General features: G+C 42.6%; 1 protein-coding gene across 1 annotated transcript in view; it reads left to right on the forward strand.

The window, feature by feature from the left end:
• The first annotated feature begins 425 nt into the window (after positions 1-425).
• Rxfp2 (relaxin family peptide receptor 2) overlaps positions 426-25783 on the forward strand; it is a 49131-nt gene continuing 23773 nt past the window's right edge. The window contains exons 1-10 of the mRNA XM_027413408.2: positions 426-507; positions 4975-5121; positions 7589-7666; positions 11852-11957; positions 12875-12946; positions 17471-17542; positions 18203-18274; positions 20743-20814; positions 22067-22138; positions 25700-25771. Of these exons, the coding sequence (XP_027269209.1) occupies positions 426-507; positions 4975-5121; positions 7589-7666; positions 11852-11957; positions 12875-12946; positions 17471-17542; positions 18203-18274; positions 20743-20814; positions 22067-22138; positions 25700-25771 (845 nt within the window). The remainder of the gene's footprint in view (positions 508-4974; positions 5122-7588; positions 7667-11851; positions 11958-12874; positions 12947-17470; positions 17543-18202; positions 18275-20742; positions 20815-22066; positions 22139-25699; positions 25772-25783) is intronic.

A 25783-nucleotide genomic window follows, 5' to 3' on the forward strand; every position in this document is an offset into this window, starting at 1 on the left:
GTACTTCTCACCCTGCTGGCTCTGCATCTCATGGTGTCTCCTCCAACTCTGCCCTTCTTCTCCCCAGAATTCTCTCTGCCCTGAAAATCCCACCTACTGACTGGTCTTTCATCTTTTTTATTAAACCAATCTTGGTGACATATATTCACTCAGTGTAAAGGAATATTCCACATAGGGGACTTTACAGTGAACAAGTCTGGAGGCCCTCATCCTTCAAGTATCATCAAGCATCATCCTTGGCCCTGGTCCATGACCATATGACCTTCAAATGGCTCAGCACAGACAGTCTACATGAGGGCTACCCTCCCTACATTTGTGCAAGGCACATTCTGATTAGGCTCCTGGCAGGAGCCCTGGGTGCAGGTAACTCTGTGGACTGACAGTAGTGGGGTGGGGATGAATCCTGCTCAGAGGCAGTATAGCCGATGACAGTTCCAGGAGACAGGGAAATCCACTCCTCAGAATTTGAGGAGCAAGAGATAAGACAGATGTCCCAGTGTTACCCAGGTCTGTCACCTTCTCACCCTGCCCTTCTCCTCTGCCCTTCACCCACCCACTGGGCATTCCCTGAGTTCATCGTTCTCAGGCAGCTTTCAGAAAGAAAGTAGACCCTTCAATCACACTAAACAAGATGGGTATTTTAAACACTAGAACACAGCTTGGCAGGCACGGTGATGCAGGCTCTTAATCTCAGCACCCATGAGGCTGCTGTAGGAGAATTGTGAAATTGTGGTCAGCCTGGCCTCTAAACAATGCTTTTAGAGATGTCCCAACTCTTCCCAGGAATAGGGCGGCTTGCAGAAAGTGTACCAATCCAGTGGGAGCTGCCCAGATGCTGCTGTATCCCACTTAGATGGAGCGCCCAGAGGGGGCAGCAGTGCCTGTCTTGTTGACTGGCAACCAGTTAGCATCTCCTGGATGTTTCAATAGTTAACTCTTAAATGCATGGTAGAGGTTTCCTCTGTGACATCTGCTGCAGCTCCATGACCTCCCTTGGTAACAGTGTCACCCTCACAGAGAGGAGCTTACCTAAGCCTTCTCAGCCAGTCACCTCTGTGAAACACCCTTTCTGGTACTAGTGTGGAGGGAGTGTTACTCTCAAAGATGGGAGGAGAAAGACCCCTGACCCAAATCATCGTGACCAAATTAATTAAAACAAGCAATTAATTAAACCAAGCCTTTTTATATCCCTACAAGGGCTGCTTCCCCCTGAGGCAGGGTCAAAGACGTCAGCATTGGATGTGTGGAATAAAGGCTCAGGAGTCATCGGTTTCCAAATGGAGGAGTTGGTGGGGTTACAGGAGCAGAACATAAGCATAACAAGTTAGTTATAACCACCTACTGAAACTTAAAGATGATTGCAAGGTGGTCAGAACAAGGTAGTCATAGCAACGGAATGTCAAGGTAGTCATAACACCCTTTTGAAACAAAGGTAGTCTATCAAGATGGTCATTATAACTTTTTGAAACAAAGACCCGACTGCCGTTCCTGCAACAGGCAGTACAGAACCTTAACCTTAGTTAAGGTTACAGGTGGGGCATAGCCCAGTCCTTGAGAAACAGGTTTAATCATAAACAGGGATGAACCTAGTTTGTCTTTACTATAATAATCTTTCAAGCTCAAGATGGAGGCAGGCTGGTTCTTCAAGAGAACCTCAATCAGTTCTTCCCCCAGTTTTTGAGGGCTTCCCTCAGTTCCATTTAGTACTACTGTTGTCAGATAATCAGGAGAGGGACCTGGCCCTCTCTAATGATTCTTACAGGGAAACCTAAACAGACCTTCTAGAACATCGCTTCCTAGTAGCCTAGGAAAAGTGTTGACTGGAAACCAAAAGCATCCTTGGGCACCAGTCCAGCTGGCTCCAGAAGGCAGCTGCGGAACCATTGTATAATGCCAGTGCATAGCCATGTCTGGGGTACTGACTAGAGATCACAGGGACTGTGACAGCAGTTTCCTTTCATAAGCCCAAATCTCCCCTCTGCTGTGAGTTTCGCCAAAGGGGCCCATGGAAACCTCTGGAAGATACCAGTTTTGTTTGATGTTGGCAGCCTCCACTTTTATAATCCTTGAATTTCAATAAAACTGTCTCGCTCTACTTCCACAGCTGACAGGAGCCACAGACTGTGGAATATGCCTCCCACAGATGGCCAGTGGGTCCCCTTCAGGATGTGCCAAACACAGCAGGGACTCTTAATTATTATTTAAATTTCATGATTATAGGACAGAATGATAAGTAGGGTACATAGAACACTGAACTTTATTCCATCAGAATTTAAATGGGAGCCCACAACTTCAGGAAGGTTAATTTTGAAAGGGACTCTTTCCTTTTTAAACACCAATGGGAATTTATTTTTTAAAAAGTTAATTGAGCACCAAGTAATACCAGACATGAAGGAGACAGAGGACAGGGAGGGAGGAGTTGAGTTTAGTCGTTATTTTCTTTCCATATCCCTTTTATGCTTGAAATGTCCCAGGAAAAAGGCACCGCAGAATGAGAATTGGGAACTCTTGACAGATTTAATTAACAGTTGGAGTCATTTGTGATCAGCCTGTCTCCTCCACTTCTTTCACCCCTCCCTCCCACATCCCCATCTCCACCCCCAATTGACATCCTCAGGTCACACTTGAGATTAGCCTCCTCGATTGGGAAAGTTCCAGAAGACACATCTGTGAGAGCCTCCAAGAGTGCTCCGTGACATCACTGTCCCCGGGGAAGACCAGCTGCCCTGTTTTTGTGCACTTGCTCCATCTCCAGGGTCATCTCAACTAACAAGCTTAAAGTTCACGTAATCCAACTGTCCTCTCCAATGACAGCCTTGGAAGCTTAGTGTGTGCACTGAGTCATACAGGCTGGGTGCCCACAACCAAACGCCTGCCTGTTAATAGATACAGCTTCGTGAACAAGGAGGACCAGCAGGGAAGTCTCAAAAAAACATTTGTGGGATGCAATTTCTGTGCAAGGCAGCATCCCCTGGTGTTTCCCCAGACCCAGATAAGAACATCTTTCCATAATGATCATAACACCAGTGGCTGCATTGCCTTTAGCATTCAATGAGATAATGAGGAAATATCCAGCACACAGTAGACAATGCTCATGATGGCAAGTCCAGCTATAACCTATTAAAACCCACTGTTCTCTTCACTCCCCCAAATATCTTCCTGGTCACAATGGTGACATCATGGTTGGGACCACTTGACCAACACCTCTCCCCATTCCTTTAACAGGTCATAATAAATGGTAGCCGTTTCAGAGTCTGCTTGCTCTTTATGCTTGTGACATTTCAGCTTTGGACTTTTTATTTGTGCACTTATTTGCAATGTCTAGTGGGGATGCTGTTGCTCTGTTATACTGTGAACCGTTTAAACTCTTTATATGTGTGTACGTATGTGTTTCAGTAGTAGATTTCTAAACAACTTTTTCAAAAGGCCTTCAGGTTACTCCTACCTCTACTCACTCCTCTACCCCGCCCTCCTACCCCTCACCCCACTTAAACCTTCCCCCATTATCCCACCTTTACCCTTTATACCATTTCATTCTCTCTCCCCTCCCTTGAAACCTCCCAAGGGTACACGGGCAGCATGAATTGGACTTAATGGGTTTAAACAAAAAAGAAGACACAGAGTTGGGTGGGAAGGGAGGGGGAATCTGGGAGGAGTTGGGGAGGAGAGAAATGCAATCAAAACACATGGTACAAAATTCTGGAAATGTGAAGTTTCAGCTTGACCTCAAGACTTCCATAATTTTATTAGCTGATGTATAAAAAGCCTGCCTATCTTTCTGGAAGGCGTGTTCTTAAACTTGAATTCGTGTTTATTAGATCTAAACGTCTGGGGTTGCTTCGTCTACCCTGTTCCCTGTGCCTTGTAAATGGCCACTGGGCTTCCTGTTTGTACCCTTCTGTTCAACTAGACTTGGCTTCAATGCTTGTTCATGTGTTTCGCTCTCTGCCCAAGACAGTTATTTTTAATTTGCCTTTATAAATGACTTCTACTCTTTGAAAGGCAGATTCCAGAATGGATGGACTCTCTCCCAGCATTGTGGTTCTCTGTAGCCTTGGGAACCAGATGGTGGAACCAGACCTTAGCCAAGTCACCCAGGTGACAACCCCAGAGAAGGTGCTTAGTTTACCCTCTGCTAAGACACGCAGAAAGATACAACACCTGCCACACTTTAGTGCAGTGATTCTCAACCTGTGGGTCATGACCCCTTGGGGGTTAAAGACCCTTTCACAACTCGGGGTGGGGTTGTCTAAGGCCATCGGAAAACACAGGTATTTACATTATGACTCATAACAGAAGCAAAATTACAATTATGAAGTAGCAACAAAAATAATGTTATGGTTGGGCATCACCACAGCATGAGAATCTGTGTTAAGGGGTCACAGCATCAGGAAAGTTGAGAAGCACTGCTCTAGGAGAAGTGAAGAGAAAATGAGATAATTACCCAGCAGAGTGCTGGCACTCAGTAACTCCTTAACGGAAGAGGTTACTGTCAGGGTTGTCACGCCTTATTTTAACGAAGGTCAGGTATTCTCTCAAGCTCCCATTTAAACAGTCCTTCTGCATATGTATTAGGTCACCTTAAATCTTTCTTAGGAAAAAAAATTAATAGCTGCATAAATCAATTTCTTTGCTCCTATTTAAGCACAGTTTTACCCTCTGCCTCAAGCAATAGATACCTCCCCAACTCCATGCAATAGTGGAACAATACGTTTGGCTTTCTTTGCATTACCTCCCTGAATGAAAATTCAAAATGGGTCTTCATCTCACCCAGCGTATGGCTAGTGTGAGGTTAGATTGTGGTTACTGGCAGGGTTTTTCCATATTGGTGCTCTGAGAATGATAGCGGACGAACCAGCCTGATGTAGTTCTTATCACACTAAACGAGACTGTGCCGGCAAGGCCTAGCTGTATTCACATTTGGTTTCTCTTACATAGATTTTTTGTATCTGCCCTGTTTCATCTCTCATGTAGACTTTGTACTGGCTGATGGCAGTATGGTGGCTCCTCTGTGCCAAAAAGGGTATTTTCCTTGTGGGAATCTCACCAAGTGCTTGCCCCGAGCCTTCCACTGTGATGGCGTGGATGACTGTGAGAATGGTGCCGATGAGGACAACTGTGGTGAGTCTTGCCCCCTGCTGTGCTCCACACACCTACTTCACCACATGTGTCCCCCCAAACTGTGGGTCATCCCATGAGCGAGGGTAATGACCTAGAAGGAGTGGTCTAATAACCACTGCCATTGCGTTTAGGCTAATGACCTGAATTTTAGGATATAGAGCCTGCTAAAGTCAAAAAGATGGCCCCATAAAAATTGAAATGGCATTCTAAATTCTACTCTGCTTCTCATAACTCAATTTTAAGAGGCTTCCTTGTGGCCAATAGCTTTGTTCAGCTTTAAGAATATATATATATATATATATATATATATATATATATATTATGCTGTCATTGGGCTCGCCCAGAGAACTAATTGATCATGCAGACTGACCTTGCATGTCACCTATGGGCCAGGACCTCCCCACATCACTGAGACACGGCGAGCTCAAAAGAAGTAAGGAGGCAACAAGGACCTTGAGCTCATGGAATAGGAAAGCAACAAGACTCTGCGTAGATAACTGAATGCACGTGGAGGGAAAAGAATCCCCAATTGCAAACAAATAAAAAGACAGGAAAACATCTTGGAAATCCACTTGAAGGACAGAATCAAGAAAAACATTTTTTAATTAAATTGACTTGAAATGGGTACAAAATGGAAGGAGGGAGGGAGGGAGGGAGATATTCTGCAGGCATAGAATTCCAGGCATAGGAAATAAAGGGCCCTGGGGCTAACTGAAATAAGGTGAAAGAGGGTCAGTCTTGCAAAAGCAATGTAGCTTGAGCAAAAACTACAAGAATACAAAATCTGAAGAGGTTTCATAGTTCATTACTAAGGGTCTCCCAGGCCAAGTTGAGGGCCATGTGCTAAGACCATATATCTTGCCTGATCTAATCTGACTATCTTCCTGTGAGGAGAACAGATTTCAGAGAGGTTGATATGTCAACTTAGTCACAGTCAACGCTGGAACTCAGACCTTCCTAGCATGCCACACAAGGCCAGCTCCCTTCAGCACTGGCCAGCCAGCACCTGAGTGGGGCAGCCATGTCCTGGCCGGCCAAGCAGCTGTCTTGCCCCTAGTATTCATGGACAGGAAACGACCCTAACACCTTTCCACAGAGCAGTCCTGCCTGCTCCTTCCCTCACACTCAGTTCAGAGGTGAGAATGCTTGCCTAGTGTTCAGGAGGAGGTGCTAGGTCCAATCCAGAACAACTAAGACAATAAATAGATAGATAAATAAATAAATAAATAAACAAATACTCAGTTCAGTTGTCCCTCCCCCTCGAAGAGGGCTACACAGGCATCCAAGGGCAAACCTCTCGCCTTGTAGAGTCCTGCCTGTGCCTTACTTTTCTCTTGGCAAATGTGAGCACCCTGAGAAAAGGCCAGTCTTTGCTACCACCAGGATAGGATAGGAGTGTACACACTAGGCACTCAGTCTGTGCTCAGTTTAGAGGCAGTTCTCTGATTGTCAGTGAGCAAGCTACTCCAAGAGAGTTCTTTTTTGCTACATGGGAATCAAGGATCACTCCTGTTTCTCTACCCGACAAGGACATTTTTAACCCAAACCGAACAATGCACACAGAATAGCTTATAATATCATGATAGCGCCATTCAGGACATGAAAAGGGAGCAAGGATAAATTATAGATATCAGGAATCAGAGGAACCTGCAACTGACTGCGTGAATTTACTTTTTCATTTGTGTGGAGTTTGGTGCCCTCTATTACAATGCAAATCTTACCATTCTTATAGCAACACTCAATTAAGGATGCTTCAAAAGAGGCCCAATTTTGTAAATATGTATATATACATTACTCACATGTGATTTTTACAATATAAAAGAATTATCAGGTAAGAATATCACAATAGTAAATGACATTAAGGCATGAGAAACCAAAGCACTGCCATTTCCCTCAATAGGATTTGACATTGTTTATTAAAAGGTATTTTGGTTTTCGCTTTCTTTAAAAATAAAATCTGGCAAGGAGTGACAGAGCCCATGCTGAGAGTGTGTGAGACCCTGGGCTCAGTGTCCAGGGACAGAGCAAAGTAAAGAAGGGCCGATTTTATCAGAACTCAGTACCCACTGCACAAGGCCTTCCCATCTTCACCCAACAAGTGAAATGCAGAGTGCAGTATTCTTGTGAAACTCCCAATATCCCAGTCAAAGATTCAAAATGTCAGCATTAGAAATAGCTACTATTCGCTAAGTCACTTAGGATCACGTAACATAATATTTGCATTACGTGTGTTGTGAAGCATACATCTGCAATCCTTGTGGGTGAAAGCCGGAAATGCCCACATGTGTCTGTTTAACTCTCTCCTGCTATCTTCGTATTTAAAAAAGAAAACAGTCACTCTGTTGCTTGACCAGGTTTTTTGGGGTTTTTTTTCTGGTTTGATTTCGTGAAATTTTTATACTTTTGTCTTGTGGTATGCTGTCTGATTTCTAGACTAACTGATGCGTATCAATCACCACCCCCACAGGTGACACTAGTGGATGGGCGACCATATTTGGCACAGTCCATGGAAATGTCAATAAAGTGACATTAACACAGGAGTGCTGTAAGTGGTGTCGGTTCAAAGACGGTATCGGCTTTGCAAAAAAAACAAAACAAAAACAAAAACGTGATTGTGGTGCGTGGATTTATCTGGGAACAGCAGTCCCCTCTTATCTAAGGTTTTGCTGTCAATAGTTTCAACGAACTGACGTCAACTGCGGTCCCAAAACAATAAATGAACATTTTCAGGAGCTGGGACTCCAGCTCACAATGATGATGATGATGATGATGATAACGATGATGCCTTGAGACAGACAGACCGCATTCGCATAACATTGGTCATGGTGTATTGTTATGATTTCTCTATTGCTATAAGTTACTCTTAATCTCACTGGCCTGATTTACAAATGGAACTTTTTCAGAGGCATGTAGGCATAGGGAAATCAGTAAATAACAGGATTTTGTATTATCTCTGGTTTCAAGCATCCACTGGGCGTCTTGGAATGTGTCCCCTGTGGATAAGGGGGGACTGCTGTAGTGGCTCAATTACCTTCAGAGTAATTTCGTTTCAATGTATTTCACTGGTTACCATTCTCCTGTCTGCTTTTGGGTCTGAGAAAAAATGGGGAATAGATCCATGTCCATGCATGCTCATTTCTGTGTCACTGGATCAATCATGGGAATGCATAGATAATCAATAATGATGACAAATAACAAAGTTCTATTTTCTTTGATTTCATTTCAACAAAGGGCTGAAATACAGTACCAATTAAGGTGTGTTCCCAACTCACAAATAGCGCTTGTGTAGCTGGAAAGACATTCTCACTAAGACGAGGTGATTCCAGTCTGCCCAGGGAGGCGTGGGAGACCACTGTAAGAAATGAGGGCTCTGTCAGGAATGGGAATATTCTCCCAAGCAATGCATTGGTGGTGGGTGCGGGGGCACTGTGAAGTCCCTAGATGGAGGCAGAGAGATAACAGGTGAACACAGCTATTAAGCAGTACAGGTAGCTGTCCAATGCAGGTTGCACAGTGCCTTTGTGCAAGTGTGCTAAGATCCTACAAGCATGAGTTGGGAGGGCAGAACTGAACTCAGGAGGCTGCAGCATGCCCTTAGAGGGTTTGGGGCACACACTGTGTATATATGTGTATATATGTTAGTACACATAAATTTCATTTATGTGTGTAATGTGCATATATTAAATACTGTACTAACATGGGGCATGGTTGTGCACACCTTTAATCCCAGCACTCTGGGAGGCAGGAGAAGGCAATTTTTGCGAGTTCCAGGCTAACCAGGACTACACAGTAGGACCCTGTCTCAAAAACAAGCAAACAAAAAACAACAAAACTCTATACTACAGTGTAGTCAATGCCCTCATATAGGGGTTACATAACCGTGCATTCAACCAAGGACAAATCAGAAATAGTCTGATAAAAACTATATCTGTGCTGAACTTGTACAAAAAATTTCATTAGTATTAATGTATACTCTATATTGTTATGTACTGTTACTACAATCATATAACAATATAAAATACATATGGTGTAACAACTATATCACCAGCATTTACATTATAATCAATATCCTGAAGCCTCTAGAGATACACTAAAGAATAAGGAGTTTGTATGCAAATTCTATGCAAATACTGCATCACTTTTAGAAGGGACTTGAGCGTCTGTGAATTTAGGTATCCATGAGGGCCCTGAACACAGTCCCCATCACATACCTGAGAAAGACTGCAGTGTGAACTTCATAATACTAGTTCATAACTCATATACTTATACATGAATGCCTAATCTGTAAAAATGAAATTAAGGCAGATATGATGGTATGCACTTGTAAGCCCAGCAATCAAGAATCTGAGGCTGGAGGATCCTGAGTTCAAAACCAACCTGGACTGTGTAGTGAGTCCACGTATCCAAAGATAAAAGAAAAATTGGGGCTGAGGAGATGGCTTACTGGTTAAGAGCATGAGCTGTTTTTGCAGAGAACTTGGGTTTAGTTCCTAGCACCCACATGGTGGCTCACAACCATCTGTAGCTAAGGCCTCTTCAGGCCTTTGTAGCACATCACACATATGGGGCACATAGATACACACACACACACACACACACACACACACACACACACACACCCTGAAAAACCCTTGTTTACACAAAGGCCCCTGTAACATGTTTGAGTAAGGTGGCTGACCCTTCTCCCTTCATTTTCTTTGAGCCAATTCTTTAAAAACTAGCCAATCATGAGAGACCATGAGGTCAGGACCCCAGAAAATGGGGAAAGCCACAGTCACTTGTGTGGGAATAAAAGCTAGTCACTTCCTGCCTCATGTGCTTGCTTTTCCAAATGCATCTGCTTATTAAGACAAAAATTTTGCCTTGTTGAGACACTTTTTTTAAAGTTTTCACTGTTTGACAAAACAAAGCAACACAGAAAAATCTAATTTAGAAATGACAAGATTAGTAAGAAATATAACTGAAAATTCTAACACTCTCCTAATATGTCTCATTCAGGAGCTCACTTCATACACACTGGGAAATCAAATCACCAAAGTTAGGGCTTTTCTGTGTGTTTGACTGGGTTAGGTCTCTGTTTTTGTGTCTTAGTTTTTTAGGAGTAAAGAGAGAAAGCTCAGGATAGATGAGATGTTTAAAAAGGGCCCCTTCAGATGCAGACCACAGCTGAGAAAAGAAAGCCTTAGATGGGGCACCATGTCTGGCCTTGGCTGTCACAATTCTTGGATAGAGAGGATGGGTAGTTACTGGCAGTTAGGTCATGAAGCCCGGACAGGGACACTGCAGAGCCTTGTCAGGTACAGGATAGATCCACAACCAAGAGGGATCTGGGCCAAAACCATCACTGTGCCAAGTGAGCCCAAGAAATGTCTTGGGATGAGTGAGGCGGAAGGAGATGAGAAGGACCTTTCCAGGACCATCCTCAGAAGAGAGTGGTGGCAGGACAGGGAGGGTGGAAAAAGACCCCCATTTCTACCTTCGGAAGGATTTATTTATTTTTATTTTTATGTTTGGATTTTGCCTGCATGCATGTTTTTGCACTGCAAGCATGCTTGCTGCCAGAGGAGGCCAGAAGAGGACCTAGAAATGGAGTTATAAATGGTTGTGAGTCACCATGTGGGTGCTGGGAACTGAGCCCAGGACCTCTGCAGGAACAGTCAGTCTCTTGACTACTGAGCCATTGCTGCTTGAACCACTCAACCCATGGTGCCTCTGCATACCCAGCTTGACCATATGAAATTCTTTTATTGCCGAGTACTTTTTGATCACAACCTTCATTCTAATAATACAGCCATAATATTCCTGATGCCAATAAACATTAAACAAAACAAATTAGCGTTATCTTTATTGGGTTGAACTAATATTATCCAAAATGTTATGCACTGAAATCATCTCTTGCATGAACTGGGGATCCAGGAATAGTTGTGGTGGCTTTGCTGCCAAAATGCAGCTAAATTCACTTTAAACTCGACACAAAAAAAAGGATGGGCAATTAGAAAGATTTTATACTCACAGTTCCATGCATAATAGTCACAGGCTGGGTCCACACCATGGCACACACATTGAATACCATCACTCAGCAGATCAAGGCAGAAGGTAATGTACTACATAGCAAGACCCTATGTCAAAACAGTTCACTAATTAATCATAATAATAATAATAGAAATAGAAATTAACTTTCACTTTCTTAACTGCACCAAATCAAATATCCATGGGGTCAGTGGAAAAATTAAAGATTCTATTAAAATCCTCTCCATCTTTCTCTGCTCCTCTATCCCATATCCCACGTGACTTACAACTAAAGCCAAATCAGTAAGCATTGATTTACCAACTACTTCATACTACTGAATTGAGTTGGTCCACCCATCACCATGGAGACTTACTCAAACAAATGGTGCTTTTCACTAAACAAAACTTTATCTTATTTCAGTGCATGTTGTGATTTTATTTGTTTACACATGTGGTTTCTTCCTGCTCTTTGAGATGTTAAATGTCTTTGAGATGACTTCGGGAAGAAGCTAGAGATGAGAGGAATACCCCATGGGTCTATACTTGATTTGGAGAGAATTCTTATTTGCTTTTAAGAAGGGATCAGGGGGTCCATTAATAGATATAAATCGTTATGGAGTTGATTAAAAGAGAAAATTGTCAGTTGTTCTCGAAAATAAATGTGTTGGATTTTTGTTTGTTTGTTTGTTTTCTGGTACAATTTTTTGTCTTTTCTTTCTAGTTCTCAGCCAGTATCCACAGCACTGTTATTGTATTGAAAATGAACTGGAATGCATAAAAGCTGACTTAAAAGCTGTGCCAAAGGTTTCTAGCAATGTGACATTACTGTGAGTATGCTCCACATATTTTTACCTAAACTCACACAAAAAAACACAGAAAACTCTGTAGTGCCGTAATGATACATTATAAGTAATAAAATAAGCAAAAAATCAAAAGTACTTTTTAAAAGATTTATTTGTACTTTATGTACATGAGTGTTGTCTTCACGGATATATGTGCACCACATGTGTACAGTACCCACAATGGTCAGAAGAGGGCGTCAGAGACCCTGAAACTAGAGTTACAGATGGTTGTGAGCTACTTTGTGGATACTGGGAATCAAACTCAGGTCCTCTACAAGAGCAGCCAGTGCTCTTCAGCACTGAACCATCTCTCCAGCCCCTGAAACTACTTCTAAAAACAGTCACCAATGAGGCTGACATGCTTCATCTGCAGGAAAATACATTTTAAATATGATCTTCTAGATGAGCCTGGTTAATGTTCACCTCATGATGTCGGTCTGTGGCCTGGAGTGCTTTTCCACTATGCTCTAACTTGTGTACTGCTATTTCTGTGGCCCTGCTGCTGAAGAGAAAGGAACAGATTTAAGCCATCTTGTTTTTAAATCTGACAATCCCTCTAAGACTGCAAGGATACAAAGATCCAAAAAATTAGCTGTTCTAGATCATGCCAACTCTCTTGAACTTTGCATAAAGAAATTTAAGGCTAGGAATCTGTAGTCATGTCCTCATCTGGCATGTCTGAGATGGTTGGGATCTTCTGTTGTCTTGGCTTTTACTTGTTTTTATTTATCCAGAGATTAAGGGAGACAGTGATATCATCATACCCTATCTAGTCTATTATGCCAACTGGCCAAGGAGAGAGGATGAAGACCAAGACAAGCCTGGGCTAGCGTGGGCTACATAGTGGGCCACATGAAAACTTATCCCAAAGTAACAAAAAACTGTCTTGATTTTTATTTCAGATCTCTTAAGAAAAACAAAATTCACAGACTTCCAGTCAAAGTTTTCAGCAAATACACAGAACTTGAAAAGATGTAAGTAACTATAAATAGTAGATTTATGGGGGAATGCTGGTGATGTCTTAAGGCACTTTTGATCTGAGAACAAAGTTGAATAGTTTCTATATATGTTGCTAAATCTGGTCCCAAACCCAAGATTAGAAAGCAAAGCACTGAAAAGGAGGTGTTCTCATTTCATAGTTTAGAATATGGTTTCACTGAACCATTCTCAGAGGTTTGACTTGGACTTGAGGTAAATTATCCCAATACAGAGTTTCAAGACTTTCCTTAATATTATTTAAGAATGACATTGCAGGATCAGAGGGGCTGGGTGTGATCTTTTTTTTTTTTAATTTGGAAAGTGAAAGCATAGGCAAGAATAGTCATTGCAGGTAAAACATGTAAACAGGTTACAGCCTGAATCCCAGGATAAGAGGAACAAAAACTGATGATGATGATGATGATGACGACGACGATGATGATGATGATGATGATGATGATGTTAGTATATCTGAAGAGAGAATACATCAATAACTAGTGTGTAAATAAAATATAAATAGTATTCAGTGAGAAAGAGACTATATGCTTCTAGCATCCCAGAGAAAGAATAACTGAGACCTGGAATTGGTGGTTATGAGAGATGGTCTCCGTGGGAGCCCAGTGGCAAGCCCACAACCTCCACCCTAGATCCCTGAACTATATCATTTGATAATGACTCAAATGCCTTTGCTTCATTCCTTCCTCACAAAGTATTCCCATAATCTTCACTTTACATGTTTTTGGGGGACTGGGATTGTGAGACAGGGTTTCTCTGTGTAAGAGATCTAGCTGTCCTGGAACTTGCCCTGTAGTTCAAGCTGGCCTTGAACTCACAGAGATCTGCCTGCCTCTGCCCTCTGCCACCCGAGTGCTGGGATTAAGGGCCTGCATCACCACCACCACCTGGCATCACTTTTACTTTTTAAAAAGATCTTTTAAATTTTTTATTTTGTGTGTATGAGACTTTTGCCTGCCTGCGTCTATGTGCACCAACTGCATACAGTGCCCGCAGAGGCCAGAAGAGGGTATCAGCTCTCTTGTAACTTGAGTTACAGATGGTTGTGAGCCACCATTAGGTGTTGGGAACTGAACATGAGTCCTCTGAGAGAGCAACTAGAGCTCTTAGCCACTCATTAATCTACTTCATGTCTTCATACTGGATTATTTAAAGAGACGCATTGAGTAGAGAATAAGAATGTTTCTACTAGTCAGCACGATGCCTTCTATTGATATTTGTGGATAGAAAACTCACAGGTTCATATTGTATCAGCCATTTGTAGCCTGGGTGATTGTCTACCAGTCCTTCCAAGCTGAATTCCTCTGGGTCTCTAAAGATTCTACACCTGCCAAGAGGACTAATAATAATCAGTCTAATAACTATCAGCATAGGGGTGTTGCACATGCTGGATCCTTGACAGAAATGGTTTCTTGTTTTATTCTTCAACACCTAGCATAAAAGAGAAGTCTCTGGAAACACTATCAGTGATTCCACCATCATGAAATTAAAGAAGGGCACCCTCAAACAAGAAACGAAATCCCTGGAGGAAGGCCACCTAGTAGAGCTGTGTGTGGCTACACAGTATCATCTTACCTGCTTTGCTTATCATCTACGTAATCCTAGACACTATCGGTACCTTCTGTTTTATTCTAGAGTGTGTGATCACACTGCCATCACCACACTGGCATAGTTACACATTAGCCCTGGGCCCTCTAGAGAGGAAATCAGAAACACAAAACTTCTACATCTCAGCAATTCTTAAAGTCACATGTTCCTTCTGTCAATCAATACTGTGTTTACACTGTGTGCATGATGTAACAGTGGTCACAGAAAGAATGGCAAGATTTTTGTTTTCCAACCTCTGTTTAGTCAACTTTCCATCACTTATGCAAAACACCTGAGATGATCAATTTATAGAGAGGAAAGGTTTCAATATCACAGCTTGGGAGGTTTCAGTGCAGGACAGATGGGCCCTGTTCTGGAATCATGCAGTGAGATGAGGGAAGAACCTCCTTACCAGGAAACAGATGAGAATGAGGAGGAGAAAGAAGCTGGGGCCCCACTCTTCTCTTCAAGGATGTGTCCCCAGTGGCCTGAAGACCTCCCTCTGGTCTGCATCTCTAAGTCTGTGCCCCTCACAACAGCTGCAAGCCTTCAGGGGATATTTAGGATTCAAACTCTAACACATTCTATTATTGGGTATCATAGAAGTTGTTAAGAATTTCTAATTAGACAACCTTAGACACAAGCCAGCTGAAATGTACAAAGGTTAAGGTACTCAGTTAAAACCTGTAATTAGCTATTAGGATAATCACAACCAGAGACCAGGGCTCCTGATGGACATGGTGATTCTTAACCATCACAACAAAAACCCAGAGATGGAGAGAAATTGGTCAGTATGTCCCAGAGTTTCTGCTGAGACATACAGTCTTGCCCCAGGGAGGCAGGGAAATCATTAGTTTGTTTAGACAGGAAACCCAACATTGGGCATCTCTAGCCAAGTCCTTTCTCCTCTACTGTCCACATCCCTACATGAGGTCGCTGCTATCCGATGAAAGGAGGAGTGTGGAAACAATTGCATAATTCAGCTCCCAAATTTCCTCAGGGCCCCAAAGGTAGAGACTAAACCTCCTTGCTGAGACCACTGCTGTGTATTAGCATGCCACCCCTGAGACAGCACGGAACTTCCTGTCTACTGAGTCTCCAGTCTATACTCGTCTAAATCCCCACGGTAGAGCTGCGGTCATTCTGACACGGAGAGAAAAGATTACCACAACAAAATTTCATTTTAATTGCCAGATGCATGAACATTGCTCAACGAATGTAAATTTTCTTTTACTATGGATCAATTTTGTTATCTTACTAATCTCCTGGAGTTCCAGGATTTTCTAAAGTTGAAGAAGAAGAAAAAAAGTAGTTTGAGATGACCTTTCAAAGAAATAAAATACAATTTATGGGGTTGACTCTAACGTTTTATCATCGCTGCCATGGAAACCAACAGCGATCCTCCTCCTCATTGTAACACAAACCTTATGAAAATTAGGTATTTATTCTTAACCTGAGTTCTTGTTGAATGCAATCAATCACTGGCAATGGAACATAATTAAAGGTGCCTGCCTGGCTCTAAAGTACATAATGTCACATTTAAAAATAGCGTGTGAGCACACATGTCATTAAGGTATTTATTTGCTTTAGTTTGGTACATAAGACCCTGGTGTTTCGCTTGAAAGAGCTGGGATTCATGATCCAGGAAGCTGTTCTTAGACAAGCTGTTCAGTGTGAGATACATTTAATGGACTTCTGTCTCAGTTTGGAATAGAAAGAGGCACCATTTGCCAAATTGTCATGTTTCCATCCTCACGTTCTTTAAATCGTTCTTCTGGAAAAAGAAAGTAGACACCAAGGAGAGGGCTTAAGTTTGGCAGTCTACACCTGAGACTTGAGACTCAAGACTCGCAGTCTCTCCGAAGCCACAGCCAACAGTTAAATCTAAGACCAGGGCCTCTCCATTATTAAAGGAACTGGATTCTTAGGTAATGTTGGTAAGAGGGGACCAGTTGCAGGTGGCGGAGGACTCAAACGGGTCCTCGGTTTGAATGTCTCTTTCCTTTGACTTCTAATATGAAAGCACAAAGTCACATTCAGTTTGCAATGGTGTCCATCTCTTCATTAAGGAGGAAGAGTGTGTGCGGCGCCCTAGGGTTAAAAATCATCTCAAATAAAACAGAACTGGCCTAATTGAGTAGTGGATTTTATATTTAAGAGAAACTTCAGTGGGTCTTTACTAACACATTACATGCTTTATTTGTTTTCCTTTGTTTTGCACTCTAATTCACCATATTCTCTTTCATTATGTCCAGACACTCCTCTGATGTTTAAACAGATGCTGATCTATGTCCCACTGTCTTATTCATGGTATAATCATAAGCCCAAAAACGGATTTCTGCTGCATGTGTCTCCACACAGACATAGTTCAAGAAGCAACATTCTGATAGGGAATAATTGCAGCAGGATAAAATTCAAAGTCTAGTTAGACACCAATCACGTGCATGTTCTGTCCATGGTTTTACAGTAAAACACCATGACAATTAGCACAGCCTCATGTGACATTGTAAGCATAGATTTGAATGGAAATGAGGGACATCAAAGCCATAGATGATGTAGGGATTGACAGTGTAGTTCAGTAGTAAAGCACTTTCCTATACAAGGCGCTGGGTTCAAACCTTAGCACACACACACACACACACACACACACACACACACACACACACACACACACACACACACCACTAGACTTTGGTGGTCCAGATCACAGATAGCCAACTCTTATTGCATGCCTTGTCTTACTTTGTAGCCACTGCACCTCCCTGCAACGTATGAATAAAACTTTGTGCTTTGTAATCCGATTCCACCCACTGCCTTTAGGTGGAAAAGGGGAAAAGCTTATAACACAGCGATTGAAGCTTAAAGCCTGTATAACTTGCAAGCCGAAGTCACATGACTTTCCCTCCTTGTTCCTACAGATACCTCCAGCACAATTGTATCACACACATATCCAGGAAAGCGTTTTTTGGATTATACAATCTACAGATACTGTGAGTAACTTCTTCATGAGCATATTGTGGGTATCATTTAAAGAAAAGACTACAAAGGTGGAATCAGCAGTGTGGGGTCATGGAAGAAATCTTAAGGCTACAGGGTATTCGTATTAAGGCTGGGATGTAGCTCAGAGCACTTGCCTAACATGTGAGATGAGAGGCCCTGAGTTTCATCTCCTGTACCACAAAAAGCACCTAAAATTCTTCATTGTACAAGAATAGTTAATTATCCGAAGTTTGTCTCTTTTATATTGTCTTCATGCTGTTCAATCACTTCCATAGCATCTTAGTATTTTATTTTTCCCTACCATTGCTCACTGAATATATACTTCTTAAAATAGTAACGTACTAAGAATATGACCAAAAAAGGACAAAAGTAAGAATTGCCCTACATATTTAGTTGTCTTTCTTTCCACTCCAACCTAATGTAATATCCACCAATATTGTTCTTGGCCACACTATTTGACCTAGTCACGGTGTGACCCAACTTGGGCTTGTAGTTCTGGGTACCTCCTGGTCTCTCCAACCCCTGCTTCTGCTCCTTCAGAACATGCTTGCAGAAGCAGGTACCCAGACTTCAAAACAGAATCAGCCTAATTGTGTGTGGCTTCCTGGGGTATGGAGTTTGCCTAATGAACTCACCCATACTGTTTGCAGATATCTTAGCCATAACTGCATTACAGCTCTCAGGCCTGGAACATTCAAAGACTTGCATCGCCTCACTTGGCTGTAAGTATCTTGGTTCCTCTCTCTCTTACAAATGCTCCTGGTCTTAATGATTTACAACAATGCTTGGATAGTTTCCAGGCTGGGATGTCTCTGGTTTATTACGTTCCTGACTCACATACAATCGCATGCATTTTGCCCAAGCAATTCAGACATGAGTAGGTCAGGGGATGGTTTTATGGAAAAGAAACCTGGCTGTTATTACAGGGGAGCCCCAGCATCCAGTGGCAGTCTTGCCAAGCCAGGCAGCCATCCAATGTCACCAAGAACAGAAAGTCCTCGACCCCAGCACTATTGACATCTTGACTTGTGTAATTCTTTGCTCAAAGCAGAGAAGACAGCGTGCCCCGTGCATTGCAGGAAGTCTCCCCTCATTTGATGCCAGCAATGCAACTTCTCTCTGAGTTGTGACAACAGCAAGGTATCTCCAGACATTGCCAGGTACCCCTTGGGAGGGTAGAATTGCACTCTGTTAGAAACCTCTGAGTTAGGGAGCAAGAGGTTCAGGGCTTGCTCTGATCCCCAGGGCATCCAGAAGAATGTAGGAGAATCTAGTAACACCAGCCATTTCCTCACTTTCCCCCTGAGCCAACAACCCTGTCTCCAAGCATCTCTTACCAGCTGCTTGTGTTTTCCTTGGCACAATAAGCAAAGAGCTGTGGAAGGCTCTGTGTTGTCTTGTTCATTGTCTACAGATTGGCCTGGCTTGTGGAAAGTCCAGGGCTTCAGCTCCATCTAGACCTAGTGTGATCCTGGTCCTGGGCTTAATGCTCCAGTCAACTTCCTTATCATGCCAGGCCTCCATCTTAATGACTCCTTCTTTACAAGGACTGTTATGAGCATTGTCACATAACAAACATGAAGTGCCCAGGGCAGAGCTCCTGTCACATACTAGGTGCTCTTGTAACTCTCTGCTCCTGATCCTACATACCATGGACTTCTGAGAATACAAGGTGACACTGGGTCTCAGAGGCGACTGTTTCCCTTCGCCTTCTAAATATAGTTTCAAACCATAATTTGACTGAATGACGTGTTTTCTCTTCCCCCATCAAGGCTCCTTACAAATGTGTTCATGTCAGTTTGTTCATTTGCATAGACCTTACGAGACTAAAAAAATGTGATTTGGGGGCTTAAAAAAATGGCTCGGCTCAGCAGTTAAGAGCACTGGCTGCTCTTGCAGAGGAGCTAGGATCAGTTTCCAGCACCCACTTGGCAGCTCACAACTGTCTATAGCTCCAGCTCCAGGGGATTTGATACCAACTCCTAGACTCTGTGAGCTCTAGGCACATGAGACAAAAATAAAATTTTAAAATGTGGTTTTCTAAGAATTTACACTATCATTTCTTCTTTTTGAAGGGTACAAGGTAGCATTTGTTAAAGGGCCACATGTGCCTGTTGGTGCTTTATTCTTGTCACACTTATTCCTCAAAAAATATACATAGCCATTGAAAGGAAAGGAGGAAGGAAAGAAAGAAAAAATGAGGAGAGGGAGGGGGCAAAACCAGTGCAAGCTCAAGCCAGACAAAATATCCCAGCTTGGAAAGGGGAGGTATGCATGAAGTCCCACCCCACTGAGGAGCTGTTGGGAATTGATGGCTGCTATGACAGGGGAGACTGGGTTTTCTTTAAGGGTGTGGCTATTGGTGGGTCCGCTGTGCTCCTTTGGATGGTTCCACGCCAGAGAGTATATGGGCAACACATACTGGACTCGAAAGTTTTTTTTTTTTTTCAAAAAAAAAGGACACAAAGTTTAGGTAGCAGGGAATGGGGAGGTGGATCTGGGAGGAGTTGGAGGAGGGGGATGAATATGATCAAGATACATTGTATGAAATTCACAAAGAATTAATACAATTATTTTTAAGTAAAAGAAAAAATCATAGATTTTTAGAAATAGAAAAATTAGCACATGAAAAAGATGACCCAGCTAGCCAGTCACTAAGGACCTGCATCTTCTAATTTTTTCTAACTGATCTGTAAAAGCATTCAAGTTGTTCATAGTAGCAGGTACTGTGTGAAGTTTCAACGTACCGCAAACACTGGGTGATGTCTAAATCTGGTTTAACACATCTGTCTCTTCAATCATGTGTTATTTCTTCTCTGTGATGAAGGCATTGCCTTCCACCTTTTAAAGATGAACAGTTTGTAGCTTTTATGTGGTTTGAGGGGGAGTATTCAAATCCCCCCTTCATTCAGCTAAGCAGCAGGCAGGTTGTTTGTGGAGACCCTTTCAGCCAGTCAGTGCTTGTCAAGTGGGTACAGAGAGAGATCAGTTCCAACTGGGTAAGCCTGGGAGAAGAGCTGCAGGAAGTTAGAGCAAACAGAATCCTCCTCCCCTAGAATGAGAGCAAAGACATTCATCCCTCATGGGAAAGGAGTGAGCCAGGCATCGGTTTCTCGTGGCCCTTTTATATTTTCCACTGGTTTATTTCAGGAATATCTAACATTGGAAACATTTTGATGTGTCTTGTCAGAATTTTAGATGACAATCCAATCACCAGCATCTCACCGAGGTCCTTTACTGGATTAAACTCCTTGTTCTTCTTGTAAGTATCCATCTCTCTTCCGGGACCCCTGCCTACGAAACAGAAACTTTTGAGAAAGTGCTTCAAACCAAAAACATCAAGTCCATCTTTGCTGAACTTCAGGCCATAGTTACTGTTGCTAAGTCAAAGACAACAGCTGGACTGTTGTGATATGTAAGCCTAAGATTCCTGCCCAACGCTATTTATCTCTTCAATCATTTCCTAAAGCACCAAGTCATGTTTCTATTGGCAGTGGCTGAACAAGACTTGTTTTTACTTCCTGACATCCTAGTTAAACTGAATGAAGTATAAAAGAATCTCATAGGAACACAGTTCCAGCTCCATTTTTTTAAAGATTTGTTCATTTTTATTTTTGTGCACTTGAGTATTTTGCCCTCCTGTTTGTCTGTGCACCATGCAGTGCCCAGAAGAAGGCATTAGAACCCTTGGAAACACAGTTACAGGAGGTTGTGAGCTGCCATATTGATGTTAGCAAGGCAACTGAACCAGGGTGCTCTGCAAAAGCAGCCAGTGCTCTTAAAGACTGAGCCATCTCTCCAGCCTCTAACTCCATTTTCACGAGAGAAAATATGCTTTACCCAGAGACAACCAATGAAAATTCAAAATCTGGACCCTACTAACAGAAATATTTTCAGAATTGTGCTTCCACTGTTAATATCCTAGGATGACTGACAGGCAGGGGGTTCCCGTTTTTCCTTTATACTGGGTGATCCAACGTCATGACTGGTCCATTTATCAAAGGGACTGCAGTATCATACATTAATCATGTCTCTTAGCATGTTCACAAACTATTTGCTCTCAATAATTCCCCTTGCTGTCACATCTCAGATTTAATGCGGTTTCCCGTATGGGTTTTTTTTAATGCTGTAAATGATTAATGCATCCCTGAGACAACATTTTGAGAACTAATGGTGCTGGAAATCATTACAAGCTTGCAGTACACAAGGAAAATGATCATGAACTTCACAGTTCTGTCTGCTACTTTAGTTTTACCTCATAAATTTAAACTGAGCAATGACTTGTCTTAGGATGTGCGCTGTACACACGCAGCCATAGACTGAGAGCATCCGCCCCCTAGAACTTGCCATACATATACTTAAGCACTATTTGGAAGGTGTAGTTATATACAAAGACTTTATCATGAGATATATAAATTATAGCAGACAATTTTCAAAATTGTAGAAGAGCAAAACAGCTCTCTTTGATGTGGCATGATCATTTTGCATCTAATTGCCATTTTCTCTGTGAGAAGGTCCATGGTGAGTAACCAACTAGAGGTCCTTCCTGAACGTCTGTGTGCCCAGATGCCTCGCCTCAACTGGATGTGAGTATTCGTTAGGGATTAAGCTTGATGCATGCTAGGATTAAAGAGACTAGCCATAAGTTTAATTCAGAAGTATCTTTAAAATCCATCTAAGATGTCTCTCCCAAACCAAAAGCTAATTGTTTCTTCTTGTTTTTAAAGACCTTTAAAGAGGAGAGTGAAGGCTAGCAGGGGACTGACTGGGTGTGCTCAAAGTACATCAAACACTTGCATAAAAATGACCTTCCACAACCTTGTGAGATAAAATGATGAAATAGCTTTCGAGAATAGCTGGAACTCAGCACTTGGGAGGTTGAGGCAGGAGGATTGCAAATTTAAGCCAAGTCTGAGTTATGCAGTGAGTTCTCTGTCTCCAAAAAAAAGCAAAAAGGGGGGCTGAAGAGATGGCTCAATGGTTAAAAGCACTGGCTACTCTTCCAGAGGTCACTGGTTCAAGTCCCAGCACCCACACAGAAGCTTACACCATCTGTAACTCCAGTTCCAGGGGATCTGATGCCCTCTTCTGTACTCCACAGACACTGGACATATGCTACACAGACATGAATATAGGCAAGACACTCCTTCGTGTTACATAAAAATAAATGAATTTTTAAAAACTAAAATAAACAAGAAAGTCCTCAGAGTGCCCCCAAAGGTGTAAGGTCATGTTCAGCCTTCTCCCACCAACCTGTACTCAACACATAGTCATCCCCTGACACGATATTTTCTACTCTTTCCTTTAACACTGGGCCTCGTCCCATGGGTCTGCTTTACCTTAACCCATCTTCTCTTGCTTGTTCAGACCAAACTGATAAACAGCAATCAACACTGAGAAGGGACCTTTCAAAGCCACCACATGTGTACTATGCAAAAGGCTTCCATTGTCCACCCCTTGCCCATTTGTTCTTTTGAACCCCACTTTCCTCTACATGCCCTTCTGATGTAGTAAACCACAATTACAATTCTAAACCCATCTCTAGCCTCATGAGCTTCTCGAAGCTTGGAAAGTCTTTCTCCCTCATCCTTTCCAATGTCCACTGAAATATCACCTCCGGATGCTGTCTCCATACACTGGTCAACTTGAGTAGATGTCTATGTGTTTCCACCACCCCTCACAGGAATCCACCATGCCCCATAGGGGCTGAGACCATGCCTGCCACATGATAGGTGTCAGTAAAACCTTACATAGAAGCACTAAACCACTCCAACTCTTTCTTGTCTTGTAACTGCTTAGGAGTTTCACGACTTTACCGCCACCCATGATTCCCTGCTGCATACACCTCCCTGATTTCTTCCAGCAACCTAAAGATGTCATAGTCATCAAAAATATACATCACCCCCATAGCTCTTCTTGTGGTCAAATTAGGTGTCAGCATCCCTGTAAATTCATAAAATGTCACTATCTCAGCTTTCACATTCTCCGAATGCGGGTGGGTTTGTGTTGATTTGCTTACTCTAATTTTTATGTATTTATTTATATATCTTTTACTAAAAGGTCTGTAAGCAATGGAAGTTTTATGTAAGTGTGCTACTACTAAAAACAACAGAAATGTTGATCTAAACACTATGAGAATAAAACTCATCAAAAATTAGTCATAGGTTTCTGTAGCTCACACCTGCAATCCCATCACTCAGGAGGCAGGAGGCAGGAGGCAGGAGGCAGGAGGCAGGAGAATCAGGAGATCAAAGCCTTCCTCAGCTGCATAGTGAGTTCAAGGCCAACAGGCTACATGAGGATACTAGAAGGGTGTGATCTTCTGATTCCACTACATGTAAGGTGAAAAAGGAGGGGATCAGGAATTCAAGGCCAGTCCCAGTTCCACAGAGTCTGAGGCCAACCTGGGATCGATCCATGAGACCTAGTCTCAAAAATGCTTAGGAATTGAACACATTCATTTACATACTGGGAAACAAACAGAAGAGAGATGGGACAGATGGATCTCAAGGGTGAGGCTTGACCAGGTTGCACAGCAAAGCTCTGCTTCAAAAAGAGAGAGACCAGGCATGGTAGCACACACCTTTAATCCTAACTCTCTGGAGGCAGAGGAAGACCCATCTCTGTGAGTTCAAGGCCAATCTGGTGTGCATAGTGTTCTAGTCCAGCCAAAACTACATAGTTAGAACACACACACACAGAGAGAGAGAGAGAGAGAGAGAGAGAGAGAGAGACAGAGACAGAGACAGAGACAGAGACACAGAGACAGAGACAGAGAGACAGAGAGACAGAGACAGAGACAGAGAGACAGAGACAGAGACAGAGAGACAGAGACAGAAACCAAAGAGGCAGAGACAGAGAGAGATTAGGAACATTAGCAAAAATGCCTGATTTTTTTCACCCCTGTCTCACTACACTGTCAAAAATGAGAGTTCCAGAGGGTTCTAGAAGGCATTTCCAGAGCATTACAATGTCGGCTGTGCCCAGGATCCAGCTGGCAGGAAGCAATCTCTCTGCATTCCTTGGAGTTCTAAGGACATTTCTGAGCATCCAGCAGGTGTGGTGTGGAGCCTGGGAGTCTACACTTCTCGAAAGTTCCCTTGTTTCTGGGACTGCATCCCTGCCATACTCAGAGTTGTGCTATATTAGGAATTAGCATCCCCAGGGCGGTGCAGAAAGGACCTACAATTTTATAACACAGACCAATATTTATGTCCTAAGGTTGGCAAACAGTCTGTACAAGACAACTTTGGCTTGAGTTTCCCTTCACCAAAATATTGACTGACATGGAGAGGGAAGTGGGACAGTAGTCCAAATTGCCTCAAAGGTGTAAGTGTCTAGGCTTCAGAAAAAATAGACTGGGAAATGCTCTTCTGCCACCTAGCAACTGTATGGAGAGCTATAAATTAAATCTCTGCATATTCCAGATGCCTGTCCCATCTGTTGAATGGGAGGTAATGATGGCAATCCTGCAGGAATGCTCCCCTGGCCAAGCAGGGCAGTCCCAGCCCAGGGGATGGTAGCTGATGAATCTGGCCAATGCTATACTGTCTTAGTCTTTTATGTTGCTGTGGTAAAATACTGTTCTTACATTTCCAGAGGGTTAGAGTCTATGATGTCAATGTTGAGGTGGCAGGCTGCAGGTGGCCAGAGCATCTCAGCACTCTCATCTGGAACCACAGACAGGAAGTAGAGGACACATTCTAAGTGGCAATAGTCTTTTGAAACCTCAATGCCCAACCCCCAGTGACATACTTCCTTCAGCAAGACCATACCTCCTAATCACCCCCAAACAGCCACCAACTGGTACCAAGTATTCAAATGCCTGAGATTCATTAAAACCACCACTTAGAGCTAACAGCATAATGTCCAGACCAGAGGGACTCTCCCATCCCAAAGAGTTAGCTGTACTTCCCTTTGGTTTTGGTTTTGGCTTTTGTGTTTTTGTTTTTTAAGTTTTAGTACCAGTTGGGAAGAAGGAAACAAAATGCGATTATAGAAATCCCCAAAAAGTTAGGAAAGATATATGGCAAAAAACATAGAATGAAGGAAAGACAAAATTCAGAATTATTCTATCAACTAAAAACACCCTTAAGCAGATGGTTTATCCAAAGGTGTTTGAAGTGTTTTCCCTCCATGGCTTTCAGGGATCTGGCAAACAATGAAATAAAGTACCTAACGAACTCCACCTTCCTTACGTGCGACTCGCTCACTGTGCTGTAAGTACATCA

This window comes from Cricetulus griseus, chromosome 4 (assembly GCF_003668045.3).
Source record: "Cricetulus griseus strain 17A/GY chromosome 4, alternate assembly CriGri-PICRH-1.0, whole genome shotgun sequence".
Classification (NCBI taxonomy): Eukaryota; Metazoa; Chordata; class Mammalia; order Rodentia; family Cricetidae; genus Cricetulus; species Cricetulus griseus.